This window comes from Chaetodon trifascialis, chromosome 6 (assembly GCF_039877785.1).
Source record: "Chaetodon trifascialis isolate fChaTrf1 chromosome 6, fChaTrf1.hap1, whole genome shotgun sequence".
In the NCBI taxonomy this organism is placed as follows: Eukaryota; Metazoa; Chordata; class Actinopteri; order Chaetodontiformes; family Chaetodontidae; genus Chaetodon; species Chaetodon trifascialis.
In genome coordinates, this window is record NC_092061.1 from 14111724 (window position 1) to 14134243 (window position 22520).

A 22520-nucleotide genomic window follows, 5' to 3' on the forward strand; every position below is an offset into this window, starting at 1 on the left:
AAAACAAAAGATGTTGCTTTGGCAATTTTGAAGTATTCTCATAACCTTCACTTTTGAAATGTTTGCTGTGATGCATTGTATACTTCACAGTTGAATAAACAGATTTGCTACCTTAAATAGTTTCAGTACGTAGATAACTGATGAACATTGGAGTGATAATCTAACTGAAATAGCGATGACAGGCAGGCAGGCAGGCTTGACCCTTCACATATGCTTTTTTTCCCTGATACACTCCAGCAGTTTTTCTAACTGACTTGTTTTTCTAATGACCTCCCTGACACAGAAAAGCATTGGTCATGGCTACAAAGAGTGCATTGTCCAGGATAACCTACATGTCAAGCCTGACTTGCCAGCAACTGCCCACCAGGGCACCCACAACCCTATCACAGTCCATTCAGCAGCTATTGTAGCTACTCTATTTAGCGGTCACTGCTGCTCAACCAATGAAAAAAATGAAGACATAAAAAGAATGGATACACCCCCCCCCCCTTTCATTATCACTGCAGGTTCAGGGCTCAGAGGAAACAGCCACTCACATGTGTCATATAGACAGTCAGACTCGCAGGCTTTCGCCTTAAATACATTTTTTCTTGGAATCAAAAATGCAGACCAGAGACAAGATAAAGAACATAATAATTTCTTTACAATAACTGCGAACAAAAGGCGCTCTCATAACGAATGGGGAAAAACTAAGAAAGGAAAACCACTGGACGGGTTGAAGCAGAACAAACGCTGGAAAAGAAAGAAAGAAAGAAAGAAAGAAAGAAAGAAAGAAAGAAAGAAAGAAAGAAAGAAAGAAAGAAAGAAATCTAACATAAGGTTTACAAAAGCACAAGAGGAAGAAACTCACAAAGGACATTAACTCGCAACTCGTCGAAGACCTCAGGATAATTCGGCAACAGGCAGCGTCGAGAGCCGTCCTTAAACACACAGCCCGAATCAGACTGATGCGCCCCAGGTGCACTGCTGATCAGGCGGAACCAGCTGAGTGCAGGACGCACCCAGCTTAAACAGACAGACCGACAGATAAACAAATAACAGGGGACAGGGAAGAAGGAAAACAGTAAGACCAGACAAGTTAGCGGATCCTAACACTTCGGACGTTTTTCACTTGTTGCACACTGGATGCATTCTAGGTCCACTAGAAAAGGATTTGGGATTTCCCTGCTATCAACGTGACACTGCAGACTGTGTAAAAGAATGTTTATTCCTGGTTCAGTCGGATACACTGAAAGGATGATTTCCCCATTACTTCTCTTAGCTTTATGTTGGTGACCCTGCGTTTTGTCCTGCTGATTTTTTGTGGAAAATTCTCCAATGATCTGGATCACAGCTCTGTTTTAGGACCTGTCAGCCCCATTCGCTCACTGGATCTAACTTTGTTGCTATATTACAGAGTTAAAAAGGGCAAACCTTCTCACAGGGTTTTCATTACAGTCTGTTTTAGCTAGACTTTTGCTGCAGGTCAGTTCTTGTACTCTAATAACAACATGAGGATTGTATTTTGGATGTTTTGTCTTCTGGCTCTTCCAATAATTCAGCCTGCCAAGATCCTGACTGTCTGTCTAATTGGTGAGTTGTGGAAGTGCCTTTTTCTACTAGTAACAGAGATATTCATTTCAATATTATATATTCAATATTTGTTCAGAGAGGAGTAACCACTTCCTTACCAGACTGATGAGTCCATAAATAATAGAAACAGGCTGTTAGAGGAGGGTGTAAAAGAACTTATGTGTACGATCATATAATCTGTTGCAACAGTGAGCCATATATTCAGAGCGCATAGTGAAATCAAAGTTATTTTTTCCCTCTCCTGTCCTCCAGGAGGAAGCCACTACTTGTTATTAGATGAAATTTCTCATAACTTAGACCAGCATGGCCATGAGGTCCGCATGCTCTTGCAACTTGGCAACCCTGTTATTACAGGTAAATTGCAGATTTGGTACACTAATAAACATACATACAGAGAAAGTTCTCGTTCAAATGTTCACGTAAATGACTGCACATTTCAGGTTTTTCCTATGCAGGCCGTGCAGACAGTTACCAGATGAGCACCTGGTCCTTAGGAGAAAAGTACATCAAAGAATACAATGGCTGGTTCCTGGAGCAACAGACACAGTATCTACAGGGAAGGTATCAGATTTTAGACTGTTGTAGAAGAAAATGTATGTATAGAAAAGTGTTCATGTATAAAATGTTTTATTTGATCCTAATGTTGTCTTTTCCGTTGGCGGATTAAGTTCCTGCTACTCTGAATCATACTAAACTCTGGGCTGAGACAATTTATTTTCCATGGATTAACTGGTGTGTAAATTCTTTAAGTTTTTTTTTCAGTGATTTCTTCCACACATGGTTACAGTGGAGAAACAGACAAGCTACTACCACTTGTTTTGATCCCAAGTCTGGTTTTACGTCAGCATTTTGAGGCTCTTGAATTTATCTTATACTGACGGTCATTTTGGATCCATGTGAATAATTGAAAATATTGGTCTCTGACAGTATTATACCATATCAGATGTAAATTGGTTCTTTCTCACACCCCTTGCCTCTGCATATCTTTTTGTCTCTCTCTCAGGGATAACTTAAGCATCTTTCTAAAATTCATGGGGCACCTGTCCTACCAGTGTGACCAGCTGTTAGGGGACAAAGAGATGATCACTTTCCTCCAAAAGGAGCACTATGACATCATCATCCTTGATGGTTTTAACCCCTGTTCCTTCATCCTGGCACGCAAACTTGGTACATCTGCTCTTCATATCACTTTGATTTATTATCATCCTATACATGTTAACATACTATAGTAAAATATAATTTACCTTGCCTCTTACATTTTTTTGCAGATTGCACATGTATGTATGTGTACAGATTCAGTCCTTCTTTATTATAAATCTATCAAGAGCTCTGAATAAATCAACAGCAGCTCAAAAGTTCCATTCAGTTTTTCCTGATTTACTCCAGGTGTCCGCTATATAGCTTTCTATCCTGGCACTCTGAACGGCCCGCTGTCCATCGCTCTCCCCAGCCCCGTTTCCTATGTCCCAGTCTTCCTCTCCCAGCTGTCTGACTGCATGAACCTCTGGGATCGTGCGAAGAACCTCTTTTATTCTTTCCTGGCTCCTGTAGGTAAGAATGGTGTCACACAGGAGCTCACATATTTTCTTTTTATCTGCTTAATAACACACATCTTCATTGTACTCTGTACTCATCAGTAGCCCTCTGGACATATTAATATTCCATATGAGTTGGATGTTTTTACGTTTTATATCTTCTCAAATCTCATTCTCCTCTCATTTGTAATATATTGACTCTATATTCTGACTTTGAAATGACTAATTATCTCACATTCACACATGCTTTTCTTTATTGGGCATACAATGTTGGTGACTTTTGATCATGTCTTGTGTCTTACATCAAAGGCCTGGAACTTGTATGGTCAACATTTAGGGAAGTAGCTGAGCGCCACCTTGAGTCAGACACACCCCCTGGTGGTCTGGAAGAGTTACATCAAAGAGCTGAACTCTGGGCTTTCAACACTGACTTTTCACTGGAGTTCGCCCAGCCTCTAATGCCCTACACTGTGCTGGTGGGAGGTCTGCTGAATAAACCTGCGAAGCCTCTAGAGCAGGTCTCTTCTCTTGATTCACATCTTATCCAAATCCGTCAGTGAGACTCGGGTTTTCAAATTAACATCTTTCCCTGTCTTCACTGTTTTACTCCTCCCTATGCACAACCATCTCTCTCTCATCTTGCCTTACTCAACATTCTGCATATTTCCTCTGTTGCCCATACCCCAACCCTTTTGCTCCTTCAGGATCTTGAGACGTGGATTTCCAGTTTTGGAGATACAGGTTTCATTGTCGTGACTCTGGGATCAATGGTCTCTTCTGTCTCTGTGGACCTTCTGCTAGTGGAGCTGGTGACTGGCTTCTCCAGGATCCCTCAGGGTGTGCTCTGGAGGTAAAAGGATGACAAAATTCATTTGGGCATAACAATATAGAATTTTTAACATTCTGTGTCACAGATATATATTTTTTTAGGAGAAAATAGGAGCGAAACACAGAGTATGTTTTGTGTCCACATTCATGAAAAGATGAAATCAACCCCAAAAACAAACTTGGTATTTTCAATTCATGTCAGGATGCTATGAGAAGCTCCTCACGCCGCTGTGCTTTGCTGGCAGGTATGACCCCAAGCGATGGCCATCCCAACTGGACAGGCCTCCCAACGTCAGGCTAATGGACTGGCTGCCCATAAATGACCTGCTGGGTAGGAACAGTGTGTCTCTCTTACCAAAACCTTTTGTTACAAACATAAAGGGGGGGTTGCAGTATATGGTAGACTGCCAAAAGTCATGGTCATTGCAGGCATTGTGATCTGAAAGAAGATCAAAACAATGAATTTCAGGGTAGATTCCTGTCAGAGACCAGACCAGGACTGCAGCAGAAGGAGACTGGGTCCCTTTAATCTAAGCTTTAATTTAAACTGAAATGCTGTTTTTAAATATTTAGTAAACCTGTTTTATCTCATTACAAGTATTAACAAAGTAAGATACAAATACAGCATGAATGGACGTACCACTCGGTCATCGCTCTTTGGTGTAATTTTCTGGCTGTGCTTTGTTTCATATAGACTGCATAGACTGTACTACACTGAAACATTCCTACTTCCTTTATTCAGTAATGAAGTCTTTTTTTGTGTGTGTGTACACCAGGTCACAAAAAAGCACGTCTCTTCATCACCCACGGCGGACAGAACAGCCTGCTGCAGGCAGTGTACCATGCTGTTCCTGTGCTGGCAATCCCTCTGTTTGGAGACCAGTTTGATAATGTGGTGAGGGCTGAAACAAAAGGACTTGGCCTCACCATCAAACCCACAGACATCACGAGGGAACTGCTCAGCTCCACTATTCAAACACTCATACAGGACATCAGGTATGTGGATGGTGAGGCTGGGTACATTTGTGATGCTCGTAGAGTACAGAGATGTCTGTGACTATTTCCCCTTTCTCCTTCCCTACTTCTCTTTTTACAGGTTCAAGTCTTCAGCTTTGTCCCTTAGCAGGATCCACAAATCCCATCCTGTGCCTCCAGCCCATCGAGTCATCCAGTGGGTGGAGCACATTCTGCACAGTGGAGGTGGAGCTCATTTGAGGCCGGCTTCACTGATGCAACCATGGTACCAGAGATACCTGTTGGACCTGGTGCTTCTTCTCTCTATGGGGCTTCTTGGACCTCTAGTTCTCTGCTGGACTTTCTGTAGGAACAAGAATAGCAGGGAGAAACACAAAAAAATACAATAGCAGCACTAAGCATTTCCTAAGGGACACTTCAGATTAATACCTCAGTTCTGTGCAGTTTATCTTGGACTTATTGTCTACTTTTAAAAACTGAATTACTACCTTAAAATACTGCAGATGTTCAGTCAATATACCATGCTTGTTGAAACTGATTCATGCAAAGAGTTCCTCTTAATTATCAAAAGGAAAGCTGCACAGTTCTGCAAACAGTACTCACAAACATTTGATTTAACTGAAAAAGAAAAACAGTGGTTTTAATATTAGTTTAAAACTGTTTTTGATGCCATTAAATACTGTTGCCCAACTTCTCTGTAGTTGCAGTTTCACTTCAGTGGAATAGCTTTAATGCCAAATGTCCTGTCCTCTGCCTTCCCAGCGCCTTCATGCTCCATTTGTCCCACAGCGCCACAATGTCCAACACCTCTGTGCTACTTTGACCCGGCTGCGCTGCAAACATGCGTGGTTGACAGTATGCAAGCAGAGCACGCACATACACCCTGACTAAACGATGCTTTGTGCTTTAGTGTTGTTGCATGATTCCAAATGGCAGTAAGCCAAATCAAGGTGGATGAATTAATGCTGAGGATGTTTTGGTGTGAAAATTTGAGCCACAATACACCTGAATTCTCAAAAATCTGCTCTTCCTGCAAAGTGTGTGGGGAAGCATTATGGTCTGGTCTGCTGGCTCCTCAGTTATTAACCACCAGCACCACCTGCAAGTCTCAGCTCTGACCTCCACGCCTTCCTCTGCTGCTTTCCTCCGAGTCTCCTTCCCTTTTCTAAACAAGACACAAAAACACACAGCAATATTCACGGTCAGCGCTCAAGCCACTGTTGAGAGCAGACCAGGCCTTGAAGGAGTCCCCCACCCTCCACCCTCGGGCCTGTCCTCTCTCCCACTCCTCACATCTGTGTTGGGGGTTAGCAGGGAGGAAAATATAGATTAGCAAGGAAATAATGACCAATTAGGGCAGCTTGTTCTCTGTCTATTCAGCTGTCCACTCCTGCTTTTCATTTGTCTGTTTGTCTGGCAGATGCAGGTGCCAGTGAGTCTTCCTCTGTCTCACACGCAATCCAAAAGAGGCAGGGCGAAGGAGCCGAAGCATGACAGGTCAGAACCACTGAAAAAAAAAAGAACCTTCATGACGGCAGCTGGCATTAGAAGTGGGTAGTGGTTGCACATATTGTGTGTTGTAGTTCAAATCTGTGCTGTTTGTGGGTAAGAGCCCCACCTAGTGACCTGAGAAAAAGTTGAAACTTGTAAATAAAAAAATCCTGACTTCCAGGATTTTAATTCTTAAACTACTTATACACAGAAATTAAATGACCAAATACATGTATTAAAATAGTGTAGTTAAGGTTACAGCTTTGAAATCTGGTATGTTACTAAGAATGTATCGGTACATTTTGTGCAACATTCCACTTCTGTTCCACAAGATTCACTCCATTACATTTTCAGAGGGCTGTTTTTGACTACTTTGCAGTCTAAAACAACAGTTCTGCAATAAAATCTACCCTCATGAAGGTTGTATTGTTCAGTTTATGTTGCACTGCAACCTTCATGAAGGTAGGACTAAAGTGTTGTGTTAGACTGCAATATTTTTAGCTAAGTGAACCTTATAAACAGGCAACTGATGAAGAAAAATATATGAATCATTGCATTAAAGTAGGCATTCTACAACATTAAATAAACAGTTTAAAGGGTAATTTGTCTGCAGTTTAGGGGCATTCTGCATAATCAGCACAATAATAATTACAATAATCTATCAAGTTACTTGCACTTAAATTCAGTAATAAATTATACTACTTATTGTATTATTATTTACTCCACTTCCACTACATTTACATGACAGGTAGTAGTTATATTACAAATAGAATTAAATATATGCCTTCTTATATAATATGATATAATGATGAAGTAAAGCATTTGAGTACTTCTTCCACCACTATTGTTTAATTTTATTATTATTATTATTATTGTTATTATGCCTTTATTTAGTGTAGCACTGTTACACAGAAGTTGTTTTTTTTTTTTTTTTAAATGTAAAATGTCTTATAAAAGTGTGTATCAGCTGCTAGGGCGGCGCAATGACATTTTTTAGAGGAAGTTGTCCACGAAAAGCTTGTGATACACTCAAACCTGATTGGTTGATGTGCTGTAGTTTGATTGGTCGGTGTTGACAACGGGGGCGTGGCCAAACGTCAATGTTTATGTAGCTCGATGTTCGTGTATGTAACCGCACCAAGGACTCTGCAATGTGATTTCCTGTCGTTGATTTGTGTTCGGATCATTTTCCCGGCGGTCTTCACCACATTATGCGCCAGCCTCTGACATGGGGGACCACTAGCAGGTGAAACACGGAGGAAACCGAGGAAAAAGCCGGGATGGCAGGCGCCTTTGGGTTCAAAGGCTGCCAGAAAATTCGAGGTCCGCAGATTAGAAATCTGCTTGAGGCGAAGGACTTCATTCTCTTCGACTGCGACGGGGTCATATGGCACGGAGAGAAGGCGATCACTGGCGCGGCGAAGGTGGTGAGTTCGCTCATCCGGCACGGCAAAAACGTAGTGTTCGTCACCAACAACTGCACCAGGCCCCGCGAGAATTATGTGCACAAGTTCTGCCGGCTGGGCTTCACCGACGTGATGCTGGACCAGATCTTCAGCTCGTCGTACTGCTCGGCTCTCTACCTGAGAGACGTCGTCAAGGTCCACGGCCAGGTGTTTGTCATCGGCTGCGACGGGCTGCGCAGAGAGCTGCAGGAGGCGGGCATCCCCTGCGTGGAGGAGGCGGACGACCCGGACGCCACCATCTACGACTGCGCCCTGGCTCCGGACGTCAAGGCAGTGCTGGTGGGACATGATGATAAACTGACTTTTCTCAAACTGGCCAAAGCCTCGTGCTACCTGAGGGACCCGGACTGTCTGTTCCTGGCCACCGACAACGATCCCTGGCACCCTCTGTCAGGTGGACGGATACTGCCAGGTACGGTGGAGATGACGCTCTGATAGTTGAAGCTTAATTCGGTCCAATGAGGTTTAGTTCTGCACAATCCTGCTCTTGCCAGTCAAGTTCAGGACCACCTGTGTTTTGTATATCTGCATGAGTGACAACCGTGGATGCATCACTGTAAGGGCCTTCTGACCACAGGCCCAGGAGTCTTGGGGGTCTGGGGGCCCTTAGCTAGAGCCTAAAGTGATTTATATGCACAGTTAAACTACAGTAGATCTCTATTATAACTTGGTTAAGTAATTTAAATGTGTGAAGAAAATGTCACCTACATCACGCTTGATTTAATATTTATCCCTTGCTATAGTCTTGTGGTGAGTGTATCTGTGTCAGTGTGAGGGTCTGCACGGCCAACCAACAACAGAACTGCAGAGTTGACGTTAACCTGCAAAAGGTTCCTGCGCTTCTGCCGCGTTACATGCTTAGTTTGTCAGAAAAACAGAAAACAGACATGCTGTACATTGTGATGGGTTACCGTGGCTGAATAGGTGGCCCCCCAGTGACAGCCATTCTTCTCACTATGCGTTGTTTATGTGCAGGGGCCCACCATTTACAGTGCACACTGCAGACTACACTATACTTATTCTACAACTCCTGGTACTAACTAGCCACTAGCCAGCGAAGCATGCACCGAAAATGAAGAAGTATTAAGATTCTTTTGCACGGCCTCAAGATTAGTTGATAACAGTTTAAGATGCTCACCATTTAATTGCAATGACCCTGGTTCAAGTCCAGCCGGGGCCTTTGCCGCACGTCATCCCATCTCTCTCTCTCCCCTCATTTCCTGTCACTATCTAGAAAACTCCCAAATATATTAAAAACACGAGGTAGTATCATAGGACCTGTCCTTGGATTGAGCTGTGTGTACTGTCAGAGTACACTTCATCAAATTACTGAAAGCCAGCTGACACAAAATCAACCTTTCAGTCTTTCAGGGCCCCAGAAGTGAGTTTTTGGTTCATGGGAGGATAGCACATGCAAAACCTGTCACTGTACCTCAATGGCACCCAGACACACTTGAAGGAGAGGGGGTTTGCAGGTGATTGGAGGAGAAGATGCACTTTGACCTCACCTTGTTTTATCTTGGACCCCGGCAGGTTCTGGTTCTCTCACCGCAGCCCTGGAGGTGTCCTCAGGTCGCAAGGCCACTGTGATCGGCAAGCCCAGCCGCTTCATGTTCGAGTGCATCTCCAGTCAGTTCAGGGGGGTGGACCCCGCCCAGTGCCTGATGATCGGCGACCGCCTGGAGACGGATATGCTATTCGGGTCCAACTGCGGCCTCGACACGATGCTCACTCTCACTGGTGTGTCTCAGATCGAGGAGGCTCAGGAGTACAGGAATAGCGAGCTGACCACCAACCACAGCTTGGTGCCCGACTACGTGGTGGACACCATCGCTGATTTCTTACCTGCTTTTGAGGAACTGGAGGAACAGAGCAATTGACGTGTCCCTCCGCCTCCAGGAGCACAGATTGCTTCAACCACATTTCAAGTGCAATGTTTAGTTCGGCGTTTGCAAAAAAAAACAACCCCGTTCAAATATACTTATCGAAAAGTATAAATGTTCCTCAGTAACAAGGCGCTGTTTATGTTGTGACCGAGACAAGAATATTCTCCCCAAAATAACGAGTAATCCAGTGCAGACCTCAGTGTTTCTCGTGTTGTGCCCATTTGTGACTTGACGGTTCCTCGTTGCTGTAAGTGTTTCTATTAATATCTGAATATAATGCACTGTTCATAAAGTTCATAGGACGTGTTTGATATTGGGTTTTGAACATCAAGAGGTATTTTTGTAAAGCCATGAATTGTTCAGTAACGGCATTCATGTGTTCAGGAGCTGGTTGTTCGGTTGCAGACGTGTACTTACTAATGCAGAGCTGTTTTCTTGTGTTTGCTGGCTGTGACTTCTCCTCGATTCATCCGTGGAAAGAGGAGAAAATTCAATCCAGAGCTTTTCTCAGCTCCGGTAGAGACTGAGGTGACAATCTGCTCGTCAGACAGGTGAAGCGCACTTTCACCTTTCTGTCATGTCTGTACAACTTGTGCCAATATTCATCTGAGTAATAAACAGCTTGCTGAATCTCATAGTTAGAAATCCAGTAACACATTAATGTGGCTACTGCACTGTTGTGAAATGTCAATGTTATTAATGTTTACCAGATAGAGCATGCCAGCAGCGGTAACAATAAATGCCTAAATGCCTAAATGTTGTTCATCTGCTGAAGACATCGATGTCCTGTTATTAGAAATGTCCTCATCCTCTGTTTGCTCTACGGATCTACAAGCACAATAACACCACAATCAAAATGTAATATTCTTTTAATCATTTAAATCCAGTATATCACATGAACTCAGCACCATTTCACTCAGTACTATTGAAACTTGATATCCAGCATCTTTTCAACCTTATTTAGCTCCCAAATGAAGAAAAAACAAAAACAAAGAAACCTTCCAGTTATTTTCCTCTATGTAGCAGAGCCTTGTGCTTGGATTTAAATATGGTGGTATTGCCAGTGTAGCTCAAGCAAATTATATGATAAAATTAAATGAAGAGTTGCAGTGCCAGGACAGTAAAAAACCTAGAAGCTATTGTTATGGCTTTGCTGTGTGTAACACAATGAATGTCCCTTAGTATGAACTTCAAATACAATAAAGATTTAACATCTAAAAAAAATAAACATATGTACATTTTAACAGGATTTCTGTAATAGTTTATTCTACATCATGTGGCATCAGGTTCTCTTGTGCTGAGGAACAGAATTAAAGACACATACTGATCTCCAACAGATAAGGACTTTGGTTGCAGTGATCGAGTCGCTCCGTGTCACTCTGGTCCGCCACGCTGCAGCAAAGAAACAACAAAAACAAGACAAATATGTAAAAGACTCAACATTAAGCAATAGGGAACATGACACGAAAGCATCATCGTGTTAGTCTTGGAGTACACAGAACCATTACACTATCTACAGTACCAAGGTGGACAAAAGGCCCACGGTTGCTGTGCAGGGTTATCTTAAACCAAAGACAAAGGTTGAAATGTTCAAGGGATGATTTTGGGTGGACTGCTTCACTGCCTCCATCCACCCTATTCAGTTTTAAAGGCCAAACTGTCAGTGAAATGCTCTGCGTACAGCGCAAGATGTAGGTGGTCCGCTCACCTGGATGAAGTCCATTTCATCCACTGTCAGCGGTCTTCTGCGGTACCTTGCAGGTAGTAGCTGAATAGAGGCCAGCGTGTCAGCTGTGCCAGGGATTGGGGTCAAAGGTACGTGAGGTCTTGATAACGGAGGCGGCGCTGTAGCTGGATGGGAACCCGATGCGTGTGGTGAGAAGTTAACTGCTAACGTTTTCAACACCTCTTGGGCTACAAAAAGGAGGGAAAAGGGAAAAAAAGTCACAAGTGATAAAAGGTAACTCAGGAAGCACCAAGAAGTCAGAAATAACCAAAAACATTTAAAGAGTCTATCAACGCATTGTCTTAAAACAACAGTTCATATGTGGGAATCTACCCTCAGATGCCCTGAAGTGTTTTTAGAGTGGATTCCTTCATTTAGGTCGTTCACTCTCTTCATACTCACCATTGGGTCTCACCATGTCTTGTCTGTTGGGGAACTTGATCAGAGGAGTGTGAGGCCGAACAGCCTGCCAACACACACACAAACACACACACACACACACAAAAATCAAACAGCTGTGTGAAGTAAGAGTTTTGTGTAACTTAAAGGGTCAGTTAACCCAAAACAAACACACTCTCCCATGAAGTATCTGACCACACATCAGTTCTGGTTTCACCAGCTGAAGTTTGGAGTTATCCACTGAAGGAAGAGGTGAGACGAATTTGTTTGTGGGCAGATTCGATTCGATTCGATTCGATTCGATTCAATTCAATTCAATAGTCCTTTATTAGTCCTGCAAGAGGAAATTCCAGTTTACAGCAGCACCAATTTAGCGGATAGAGTAAAAACAATAAGTATATAAAAACGAGTGGAATAAAAGATAAACATCATCTTAAGAAATTTTAAATTGTATTCGCAGACTCTTATGTACAGGTTGGGATTGCACTGATGAACTATTGTTTAAACCTTCCACAGCAAGTGCAAAGGGTGGGCAGCCAGATGTGTGGACAACCAGGGTAATGGGACACTGTTTCTTAAAAAGCACAAAGCTGCTCACCTTTACTAATTTCAGTTCTTAAAGATGTGAGCAGTGGCAGGTGCCTCAAAACACGGGCTGTTCAAACTTACTCATAACTGTGTGGCCATCTAACGACAGTCGTCTCAAACTGTTCAGTCCACAATGTTGCTGAAACAATCAGTCAGTGTCACAGGAAACAAGTGACGGGCTATAATTTTGATATTTGAACTGTTGAAGTCATAAAGCAGGCAAACACGGAAAATCATCCAGGTCCTAGCTTCTCAAATTCAAGTGTTTACCATTTTTCTTCATCACTGTAAACTGAATAGCTTTGGCACTTTTATCTGGAAAATACTGACAAGCACCATTTTAAAAGTCAACAAAATTCAGTAACTAATCTAATAGACATAAATCAAAAGGTTAATAATCATTAATTGTGGTCCTAATAAACACACAGTTCATATGTTTGCTGGGAAATTAATGTCAACAATGCAGTCAGCTATCTGAGTTTTATGCCCATGAGTTTATTTTCAGATCTTTGTTCAGCTTTGTTGTCCTTTTTTAGCTTTATGTTTATTAACGTCTTCCTGTAAATTGTTCTTGGCATGTAAGAACAATAGTGGTCAAATCCTTACTCAAAGTTAATTCTGAATAACTATCAACAAAGTGTTTCTGTCCGGCAGCTGATTTCAGGTCAGTTTCCAGCTCTGGACAAAGTTATCCAGCTACCTCTTGAGCTGTCCTTACGCCAGCAATCAGCCATGACAGTCTGAGCTAACAGCACCGTCTAAAAGGTCAAGCTGTCTGTTACCATTAATACTGATTAAGACAGTAAAAGGCTTTTTGCTGTTGTCTCAGCACGATAACAAACGTGACACGACTGAATGTTTTGCGAGTGAACAAGGACACCAACAAGGGTACGACGGGATACGTCAGCCACACAGGCCTCACCAAAATGAAACATCAACTATTCACAGCAACAGAAAGGCGACATTATTGTTTTACAACGTTCATCTTAAGTCAACACACAGATGTCTATAGTAATAAAAAAAATTCAGGAGCTATGTTACCTGGATAACTCGGGCGGCGGGGGCAGCCATTTTGGAGCTGACTTTGCTCCCCATGACGACCTCAGGTTTACTTCCGGTGTTTAAAAAAAGGTCCTCGTAGCTGCGCAAAACACACCACACGATGGCACTGTTGTTATCATAAACAGTGCGGTCAATACAATGACACACAGCGGTCCAGAGAAAGCAGTAAATGATCATGGTGCAGAGGGTGTCATGTCTCTCATGGCATACAGGTGAAAGGCATAAACAAAGGAGATTCATTTTTAAACGATACAACGGGAATATCACCCTTCATAACGCATGAAAATAAGCCTAGAAGTCGTAAATTAATAATATTTCATTGGCTACACTTTAAGGCTGGCTATGTCTTCACCTTTTTGGCGATTAGGCAGGCGACAGATGTGTTGACCCAATGGTTATCCTGCGAGGTCAAATCCTCAGGCCATACTGCAGCCTTATCACTCCGGGTTGTAACGTTAAAACAGCCTTCTGTCAAAAAAGGACATACAAAAATAGGCTAATAAAATACCTTAATCCGATACTACGCAACCCCAGTCGGAGTCCAGAAATCCTCCAAAGAATTTTATTCCTCACAAAGCAGTTAAAATGCAAGAATATTATCTGTAAGAAAGCAGAAAATGGCAATATAAGCCTACTGTACTGTTCAAAGACGAATATCATACCGTATCTTTAATTTCACTCCACCTTGAAAAAGAAAACGGATAACCTCATGTCATGTGGTCATGTGGTCAAGGCTTGTCCAATCAATGGCGACGAAAGCAGCAGAGATCTTCTGTACAATAAGATGTGTCACCAACTGAAGCTTCACATCAACTTTAAACATGATCAAGCTAAACCATGAATCTCTCATGCTGAAAAGGACAAATACATAGATATCCAACCATCTGGCTGTACAACAGTCCAATTTAAGAGTTTAAATAAAACATAGCTTGATTAAATTTATCTTATTCAATATTGCCCTTCCGTAATGTTATTTACAAAGGGAGCGCTTCTTGAGTTGAAATTTTAAAATCGGTGTAGTGTCCATTTAATACAAAACATGAATCCTTAGAACGGAAAATATTGGAGAGCAAATGCTGTAGGTTCGTTTGTAGAGTCCAAAGTTCCGATAACACATGGAGAAAGGATCGCTATAAAAATAACAGTGTCAACTTGTTATTGTCACTGCTTGCTGGGGAAACATCTTTCATATTAAGGCTCTTCGTAGCCCACGTCAAGTATATCACCCACAGCGCCATCTACTGGATTCCTTATTTATTGCATGACTCTCTAAGGTCATGTAATATTTAGTGTCAACCTTTCTCTTATTTTATGTCTTCATATGTAATTACACATTAATGAATAATAAAGCCCATCTCCACCCCCTGAACCACAATGTGGGACATGGAGATTTCCAAACCTTTATGGCAAGTTCTGACTTTTTTTGTGCAGACTGCAGAGAGCCACTTGGGTTTTAATATATGTGTGTCATTAAAAGTTGCTTGTGCTTGGTGACTAACAAGCCTATGATTTATCAGGCATTTCAGTCTCTTTGAAAAATGAAAATTGCAGCTCACTAATATAGGCCTAATCATTAAAAGTCTATATTACATTTGTCCAGGCATAATAGTTCTTTGCTATAATGAATGTGTCTGTGTGCACAGTCCCATGAGCATCACATATCTACATGATGGAATTCAGCAATATAATATACCCCCAATGCCACCTCCCGCCACTGATCCACACCAAGAAAATACATCTCAACAGTCAAGTGACCAATTCCAGACTTATACTGAACTGTGTGATGTCTAATTGTGAATGATCCTATTTCACAATTGAATGTAATTTAATGGTACATTAACCTAAAGTTAAGACAATTTTTTCTCCTCCTCTTATTCCATTGGTGTTCATTATTTATATTCATTTTTTTATTACACACATCTGTAATGGCCACCACCCTCACCTTTAAACCCCGTTGTGACCCCCTATTCATACCAAGAAACTACATCTCAACAGTCAAGTGACCAATTCACATTTTATTCGATCTTATTTTATTTAACAAACTGGTCCATGGAAAGCAAAAAGGTCCCGATCTTAACATGGACTGACTCCTAACTTGAGACACCACTCTGGCTTCACATAAACTACAGTTTTACAATCAGAAGATTCACAGAAGAGTGTTAGTCTCAAGTGAAGACTGGGCCCCTGATGTTATGTTTGTTTGGTGCAACACTCTTTACAGATAGTGCACACCACTGCCCAGCATCAGTAGCTACACGGCGCAGCAGTCTGTTTCAGCTTTGCTGCCAGGTCTGAAAGAAATGGACTGACTCAGTGGCTCTTTGACCTTTCGAACAGCTGCTTGAGTTGGTCCTGAGTGGTGGCCTCTTTCTGCTGCATGAGGTCAGCGTGGCCCTTGGTAACACCCCAGCTATCAGGGGCAGACATGGAGGGGCACTCTGGGCGACCAGAGGCTGGCTTCAGGTTCTCCCAGTAGTTACGACGGGCTCTGAATAAGACAAAAAGACAAGAATACTCATACCAGTTAGTGTTCACTTGTGCTGAAGTGCTAATGTTTCACATCTGATGAAGCTGAGCTGCATATTTATGGTGCTCAGTGGCAGTTTAACAGGTCAAAAGTTGCTTCTGACCTGGCCCTGACCCAGGGCTTGGTGTGCATCTCCAGACCAGCACCCCAGCTGCCATGTTTCTCTGATGCAGCTGGGAGGACGCCTCTCTCAGAGGCCAGCTCCTCTGCCACAGCCCTGATGTGATAAGGCTCAAATCCACAGCAGCCACCAATGAAGTGAATGCCAGCATTGTAGGCCTCTCTGGCGTACTTGTGCATGTCCCAGCGGGTGAGGATCCTGGGCTCCAGACCTAACAGAAGATTCAGGTTTATACACCTTCAATTGCAGGTTGGTTGCTTTTGGTGTGTTTTTGTGTTGAATGCTTGCTGCAATGTAACGTGTACGCCAGCAGAGGCTGTATGTGCAAGCAAACTGAGAAAGCCCTTATCTTTAAGGTGTAATTTTCTACATGATTACATCAACTGAATTGGAAAATCTAAATGCAACACAGTATATTATTACCAAAGGGGAATTCTGGCAAGTCGATGAATCCCTGACAGTTGCAGTCGGGAGTGTGGTATGCCAGGGGCTGCACCATGTAGTGTGCCTTCAGCCCGGCCTTCTCCACTCCCTCCTTCATCATCTTGACAGCTTTCACACAGGTCATGGGGTCAAAGTGGCAGTTGACTCCAACGATCTGGGCACCTACAGAAAAAACGTGTATTGGTGTGAGCTGACTGCTACAGATAAGCATAGACAGAAGATACGTAGATGAGACAACACCAACTATGGTTTGCAATTGTGGTTGCAGGGTTCAGATTGAATTTAAGACATTTCAAATTTGGCTGAACCCTTTGACACTGGACAGAGTTTTGGCATCTTGGCTGGTGCCAGTTATTAATTCATAATACCACTAGACTAAGAACACGTCGTATCTCATGTCTACCAGTTAGAAATCTTGCCTTTGCAGTCTTAGGAAACACTGCTTAGTCACACTGCAGAGGGGTCATGTGAGAATAAGACAAGTTAATATGAATAGGTTGAACCTCAAATGTCATCAGAACTGGAATTCCAATTACTATTTAGATCATCTATCTAAAATGGCTTTTTTAAATCCATTTTTGGCTGAGAGAGACCAATAACAAGTTATGATTGTTTGTATATTAGAGCAGCATGTACCCACCGGCTTTGACCAGCCTGACTGCACACTCTGCAGGTGAGGTACCGTGCATGTCTCCGTCTGGTCCGATACACAGAGAAGCAGCCACAGGCTTCCCTGTCTCCTTCAGCACCTCCACAGCCCACACAGCTTCTTCAACGTGTTCAAAATACTGCAGGAAAGACACCAGCACTCAGTCAAACATCCATCAGAAAATGCAAAAAAAAAAAAAAAAAAAAGAGGAATACATTCAGTTTTCCCTATGGGAAAAAGGCAAAAACGTCTACCTCAGCAATCAGGAAATCAACGTTTTTCTTCATGAACACATCCAGCTGTTTCTTGAAGATGGCCTTCACATCTGTCTCGCTCTTGCAGCTCAGGTAGGATGGAGTCTGACACACTCCTCCGGCAACCAGAGCATCGCCCTCATTGGCAACCTCACGGGCCAAATCGCAGGCGGCCTCGTTGATCTGAGCTCCCTGCAGAAAGAAGACAAGTTATGGTGAAACAAAGGTGAGAATCAAACAGACAACCCTGACACACATAAAAGACTGTCACTAAGAATTGAGATCACCAGTTTACAGATGTTTAACATTTTAACAACTGTTTTCAATGACTATCATGCTTATTCCTCTGAAGGTGTTGGGATGTCCCGGTTCACTCACAGTGAAGGTGAGCTTGTTGCCTCTGTTCTCCAGTTTGTCATCGCTGGCGTAGAAGGTGAAGGTCTGCATGACGTTTGCACCAGCCCTCAGAAACTCCCTGTGCAGCTGTCGCACTGGGAAACAAACAGATCATATCATAAGGCAAACAATCAAACAAATCCATCTCAACTGTGGCACGTAATGCGTAAGGGAAGGTAATTAACAGCAAACACCTGCAGAGGATATTAAAGACACCATTTTGAGTCGAAAAAAACAGCTTGTTCTCACCTGCTTCAGGGTACTCTGCGGCAGCTTCAGGGGTCCAGGGACCGGCCTTCACATAGCCTCTCTTCTCCAGGGCAAACACGAAGCCTCCATCACCAATAACAACTTCTCCAGCGTTAAGACGCTCCAAGATTCCCTGAGAAAAAGGATCCACGTTAGCTTAGATTGGACACATTAGTCAGGATGGTGATGCGCCACTGAGGCCAAAGGTTTTGCAGGTTTTCATTCAAACATCACTCGACACCAGCTGACACCATCATGCTGCTCTCTAACGTAGGCCCAGTACAGCATTATGGTCCACCTCTGGCCAGACTGTCTGGTTATAGCCAAGCATGTTGGGTTTTTATTTTAGGCCTGACAGCAAGTCTGTATTACAAACATTGTATTTTAGGCTAAACTACAAAACCAAAACGCCAATCAGGCTGGAGGAATATACGTAGACACTAGAAATAATTTTTAATGTCTATGCACACATTGTGCTTCATGCATAGTTCCCAGATCCAGTGCCTTGTCCCCCCACCTAGCTGACCCTCACCCATATCATCATGAGTCGTCGAGAAAGCAGCACGTCTGAGAACAGCTGCACTGCTCAATATGACTGCTAGATCTGCACCTTTTGATTCCAACATACTTCGCTGTCAAAGTGAAATGCAGACTTTGCATGACCACTCAGGTCATCTCAATTTGAAAAGGGTCTATTTGTTACTTTCATATAGACTGTGTGTCTGCAACATGCAATTTATATCCAAATTCAGTCATTAAGTGTAAACTGTTGTCTAAATATCAGTCACTGTAATGAGTATGGATTCACTGCAGTGGCCTTGGATTTATAACGATTCATTCATTTGCAAATTTGGTTGTAATAAACAATCCACCTGTTGTGCACTCGCCATGAACCCTCACCAGATTCTGTTTAAGAAAATCTGACAAATCCTAGAAATAGTAAAACAATAAAACAGAATTTGAAATGAATTCCTGTGTTATTTAAGGGAAATTGATATTTTGGAAAAATTTGCATTTTTGCCTAAATATAATCATTCATTCATCTTCAGTGCATTGAGATAGAAATCTCAACACAAATCTCTCAGATACAAAAAAGACAAACCTGTCTGCATAGCTAGATACAACCAGAGTAAGGGAGAAAATATGTTACTTTGTAATTTGGGTTAATCTACCGTTCAGTTATTCACTTAAAAGGGATTATTCAGTTTGGAGCTCAACAGTCTTTACAAATAGACATCACGCATAATATTTTCTTGGCATTCCACCAGACTTCCAGTTGTAACTCCCTGCACAGATATTCTGCCTGACTGTCCTGATAGCACACACTTTCCACAAACGTCCACACATACCTTCTTTCCTGGTGCCATTATCCTGCAGCTGTGTTGACCCCTGACTGCTCAGACTTTGAGATGCTGAAGCAACATTGGAGTGGAGCAGAGGGCCACTATAAATTTCTCAGAAGGAGGGGTGGGGCCTAAGCAAGAGCTGCTCTGATTGGCAAGAGGCAAGTTACACAACTGCTGTGTTTACTCCTTCCCCTCCCCTCTTCTACTGAATGAGAGTATTGTGAATGTGTGCTACTAGTTTGGTCCGGATTAATTACGCCTGTTGGTGTGTTGGTCCGTCTTCCTGTCATTTTGTGGGCTTCTGTTTTTTGGACCCTGAGTAGAGGATTGAGTAACTCACTGCATATCTGAATCTGTGACATGTTTCTAATTACAGACACAGTTTTATGAGTTTCATGAATGGTTTGTGCACCACTCCAACAGCACTCATTCCAAATTGACAACACGTGGCCAAAAAAATGAGTAACAAACTCAGGTTTATTGTTTGGGGGTTTACATTAGTAATACTCCACAACTGAAGCATCGCTGTTACAAGTGCTTTTTAATCTCCAAACAGAACTGGGAAAGACTTCGCTGCGTCCCCCTCGTCCCTCTCTTGTTGATGGTTTTCTTGCTCATGCAGAGGACTTGGCCTTCTTCTGCATATCCAGCACGTGCTTCATTTCCTGGCTGCTGGTGGCCTCTTTGTGCTGCAGCAGGTCGGCGTGGCCCTTGGTAACACCCCAGCACTCTGGTGTGGACATAGCAGGGCACTTGGGACGGCCGGATGCGGGCAAGATATTCTCCCAGTAGTCACGACGGGACCTGAAGGAGATAAAGATACAGGTTATACACAGAAGAAAAGATGCACCAAATAACAGCGCCCCTAAAATCATGTGCATGTCAGCATATTGAACTGAATTTGGATGGTTTACCTGGCCCTGACCCAGGGCTTGGTGTGCATCTCCAGACCAGCACCCCAGCTGCCATGTTTCTCTGATGCAGCTGGGAGGATGCCTCTCTCAGAGGCCAGCTCCTCTGCCACAGCCCTGATGTGATAAGGCTCAAATCCACAGCAGCCACCAATGAAGCGAATGCCAGCCTTGTAGGCCTCCCTGGCGTACTTGTGCATGTCCCAGCGGGTGAGGATCCTGGGCTCCAGGGCTGGGATGAGAACGAGAAAGGAGACAATTGTGAAAGGCTGTCACATGTTGTCACCTGGTGATGTTTTTTTTTCTTTTATTGTCTAAGCAAAATATATTACCAAAGGGGAATTCTGGCAAGTCAATGAATCCCTGACAGTTGCAGTCGGGGGTGTGATACGCCAGGGGCTGCACCATGTAGTGTGCCTTCAGCCCGGCCTTCTCCACTCCCTCCTTCATCTTCTTGACCGCTTCCACACAGGTCATGGGGTCAAAGTGGCAGTTGACTCCAACGATCTGGGCACCTGGAGAACAGGGGGTACTGGTTATTGCCGTATCAGATAACACAGGTGACTTTGAAGTAAAGAAACAAAAGGATAAAGCATGAGATCATGCAGGGTAGATTAAATACATACCGGCCTTCACCAGCCTGACAGCACACTCTCCAGGTGAGATGCCGTGCATGTCTCCCTCTGGTCCGATACACAGAGAAGCAGCCACAGGCTTTCCGCTGGTCTTCAGCACCTGCACAGCCCACTCTGCCTCCTCAACATGCTCAAAGTACTGCAGTGACAGAAACAACACAGTCACCACTGAGCATTTTTTTACTCCATCTATCATATTTCAGATTGAAGTAATTTTGACATGATGTGCAAAATGAAAAAAGATGTGAAATCACCTCAGCAATCAGGAAATCCACGTTCTTCTTTACGAACACTTCCAGCTGTTTCTTGAAGATGGCCTTCACTTCTGTCTCACTCTTGCAGCTCAGGTAGGAAGGAGTCTGACACACTCCACCAGCTGTTATTGCGTCTCCCTCACTGGCTACTTCTTTCACCAGGTCACAGGCTGCCTCATTGATTTGTGCCCCCTGAAAGATTGAAGCAGGCAACATGAGCTTGTTGATGATCACGCTCTATGCAATCTGTGCACATCATGTTTGCTGATAAATTGGCATTTGGTGAAGGGTTAAAGTGGAATTTGCAAAATCTGCAAAATCTCACTAATGTTGGCTATAAAGTGTTATAGTTGGGTACTCACAGTCAATTTCAAAGACTGTCCCCTGTTCTCCAGTTTGTCATCACTGGCGTAGAATGTGAATGCCTGCATGACATTAGATCCTGCCCTCAGGAACTCCCTGTGCAGCTGCCGCACTGATGGAAACATGCAGATTTTGTCATTTTAAAGATAAAACTTTGTGCATTTAGGTTTGTGCACCTTCCCTCTGGGCTTCATGTGTTGGATACAATATGTGTGCATGTGTGTGTGTGTGCTGTTAGTCTTACCAGCCTCAGGGTGTATGACAGTAGCCTCAGGAGTCCATGGCCCGGCCTTCACATACCCCCTCTTCTCCAGAGCAAACACAAAGCCTCCATCACCAATTACCACCTCCCCAGCGTTCAGACGCTCAAGGATGCCCTGTGGGAGCAGAGGGATCCATACCCACATGTCACCAGCTTCACTAACTGGCTTATAAGCTTTTTGATATGTTATAGATTAGTTAATGTCTCTAGAAACACAAAAGAACAACATTGGACAGATATCCTGGATTTTATGATTCTTTGTGCACAGGTACAAAGGTGCAAAGATAAAAGCCCTTTTCAACCTGAGATTCTCCAGCTGTGACCGCTTTAGACCAGCTGCTTCAGAAACCACATGCATGCGCACACAAATGCATGCACACACACACACAATACCTTAAATACCATAATACCTTATATCTAATAACATTGCATGATGTTAAAACCTTGCATGCTGCATCAATAAAATCTAATTGTAATATACATTCAGCGTTGTCTGAGGAGTTCTTATTTTTACCTTCTTGCCAGGTGCCATCTCTTTTTCCCAGTTTCAGTTGCAGCGCTAAGCACTTGCTAACAGCGAA

General features: G+C 43.1%; 5 protein-coding genes across 8 annotated transcripts; 2 read left to right on the forward strand and 3 right to left on the reverse strand.

The window, feature by feature from the left end:
- Nucleotides 1-1179: 1179 nt before the first annotated feature.
- Nucleotides 1180-5311, forward strand: LOC139332931 (UDP-glucuronosyltransferase 3A1-like). The gene is made up of 10 exons (XM_070965116.1): nucleotides 1180-1572; nucleotides 1825-1926; nucleotides 2013-2133; nucleotides 2576-2739; nucleotides 2959-3123; nucleotides 3417-3625; nucleotides 3812-3957; nucleotides 4181-4266; nucleotides 4712-4931; nucleotides 5032-5311. Exons 1-10 carry the CDS (start codon nucleotides 1491-1493, stop codon nucleotides 5297-5299), a joined length of 1563 nt encoding a protein of 520 aa, XP_070821217.1. The 5' UTR covers nucleotides 1180-1490; the 3' UTR covers nucleotides 5300-5311.
- Nucleotides 5312-7475: 2164 nt separating this feature from the next.
- Nucleotides 7476-10981, forward strand: pdxp (pyridoxal (pyridoxine, vitamin B6) phosphatase). Its single transcript, XM_070964900.1, has 2 exons — nucleotides 7476-8279; nucleotides 9401-10981. The coding sequence occupies exons 1-2, from the start codon at nucleotides 7682-7684 to the stop codon at nucleotides 9745-9747; spliced, it is 945 nt and encodes a 314-aa protein (XP_070821001.1). The 5' UTR covers nucleotides 7476-7681; the 3' UTR covers nucleotides 9748-10981.
- On the reverse strand, nucleotides 10605-14261 carry kgd4 (alpha-ketoglutarate dehydrogenase subunit 4). Of its 4 annotated transcripts, XM_070964905.1 has the most exons (6): nucleotides 14191-14250; nucleotides 13881-13996; nucleotides 13508-13607; nucleotides 11882-11945; nucleotides 11462-11667; nucleotides 10605-11145 (listed from the first exon to the last, which is right to left on the reverse strand). In XM_070964905.1, the coding sequence occupies exons 3-6, from the start codon at nucleotides 13559-13561 to the stop codon at nucleotides 11128-11130; spliced, it is 342 nt and encodes a 113-aa protein (XP_070821006.1). In that variant the 5' UTR covers nucleotides 13562-13607; nucleotides 13881-13996; nucleotides 14191-14250; the 3' UTR covers nucleotides 10605-11127. The 4 variants fall into 4 exon arrangements, with proteins under 4 accessions (XP_070821006.1, XP_070821004.1, XP_070821005.1 ...); XM_070964903.1 differs by having other exon boundaries at nucleotides 13881-14261; XM_070964904.1 differs by lacking the exon at nucleotides 13881-13996 and having other exon boundaries at nucleotides 14037-14244.
- Nucleotides 14262-15530: 1269 nt separating this feature from the next.
- On the reverse strand, nucleotides 15531-19597 carry LOC139332367 (betaine--homocysteine S-methyltransferase 1-like). Its single transcript, XM_070964272.1, has 8 exons — nucleotides 19518-19597; nucleotides 18169-18301; nucleotides 17902-18014; nucleotides 17524-17715; nucleotides 17261-17408; nucleotides 16600-16782; nucleotides 16159-16387; nucleotides 15531-16016 (listed from the first exon to the last, which is right to left on the reverse strand). Exons 1-8 carry the CDS (start codon nucleotides 19533-19535, stop codon nucleotides 15839-15841), a joined length of 1194 nt encoding a protein of 397 aa, XP_070820373.1. The 5' UTR covers nucleotides 19536-19597; the 3' UTR covers nucleotides 15531-15838.
- A 421-nt stretch (nucleotides 19598-20018) lies between these two features.
- Nucleotides 20019-22520, reverse strand: LOC139332498 (betaine--homocysteine S-methyltransferase 1-like). The gene is made up of 8 exons (XM_070964485.1): nucleotides 22454-22520; nucleotides 21922-22054; nucleotides 21677-21789; nucleotides 21315-21506; nucleotides 21052-21199; nucleotides 20758-20940; nucleotides 20429-20657; nucleotides 20019-20318 (listed from the first exon to the last, which is right to left on the reverse strand). The coding sequence occupies exons 1-8, from the start codon at nucleotides 22469-22471 to the stop codon at nucleotides 20129-20131; spliced, it is 1206 nt and encodes a 401-aa protein (XP_070820586.1). The 5' UTR covers nucleotides 22472-22520; the 3' UTR covers nucleotides 20019-20128.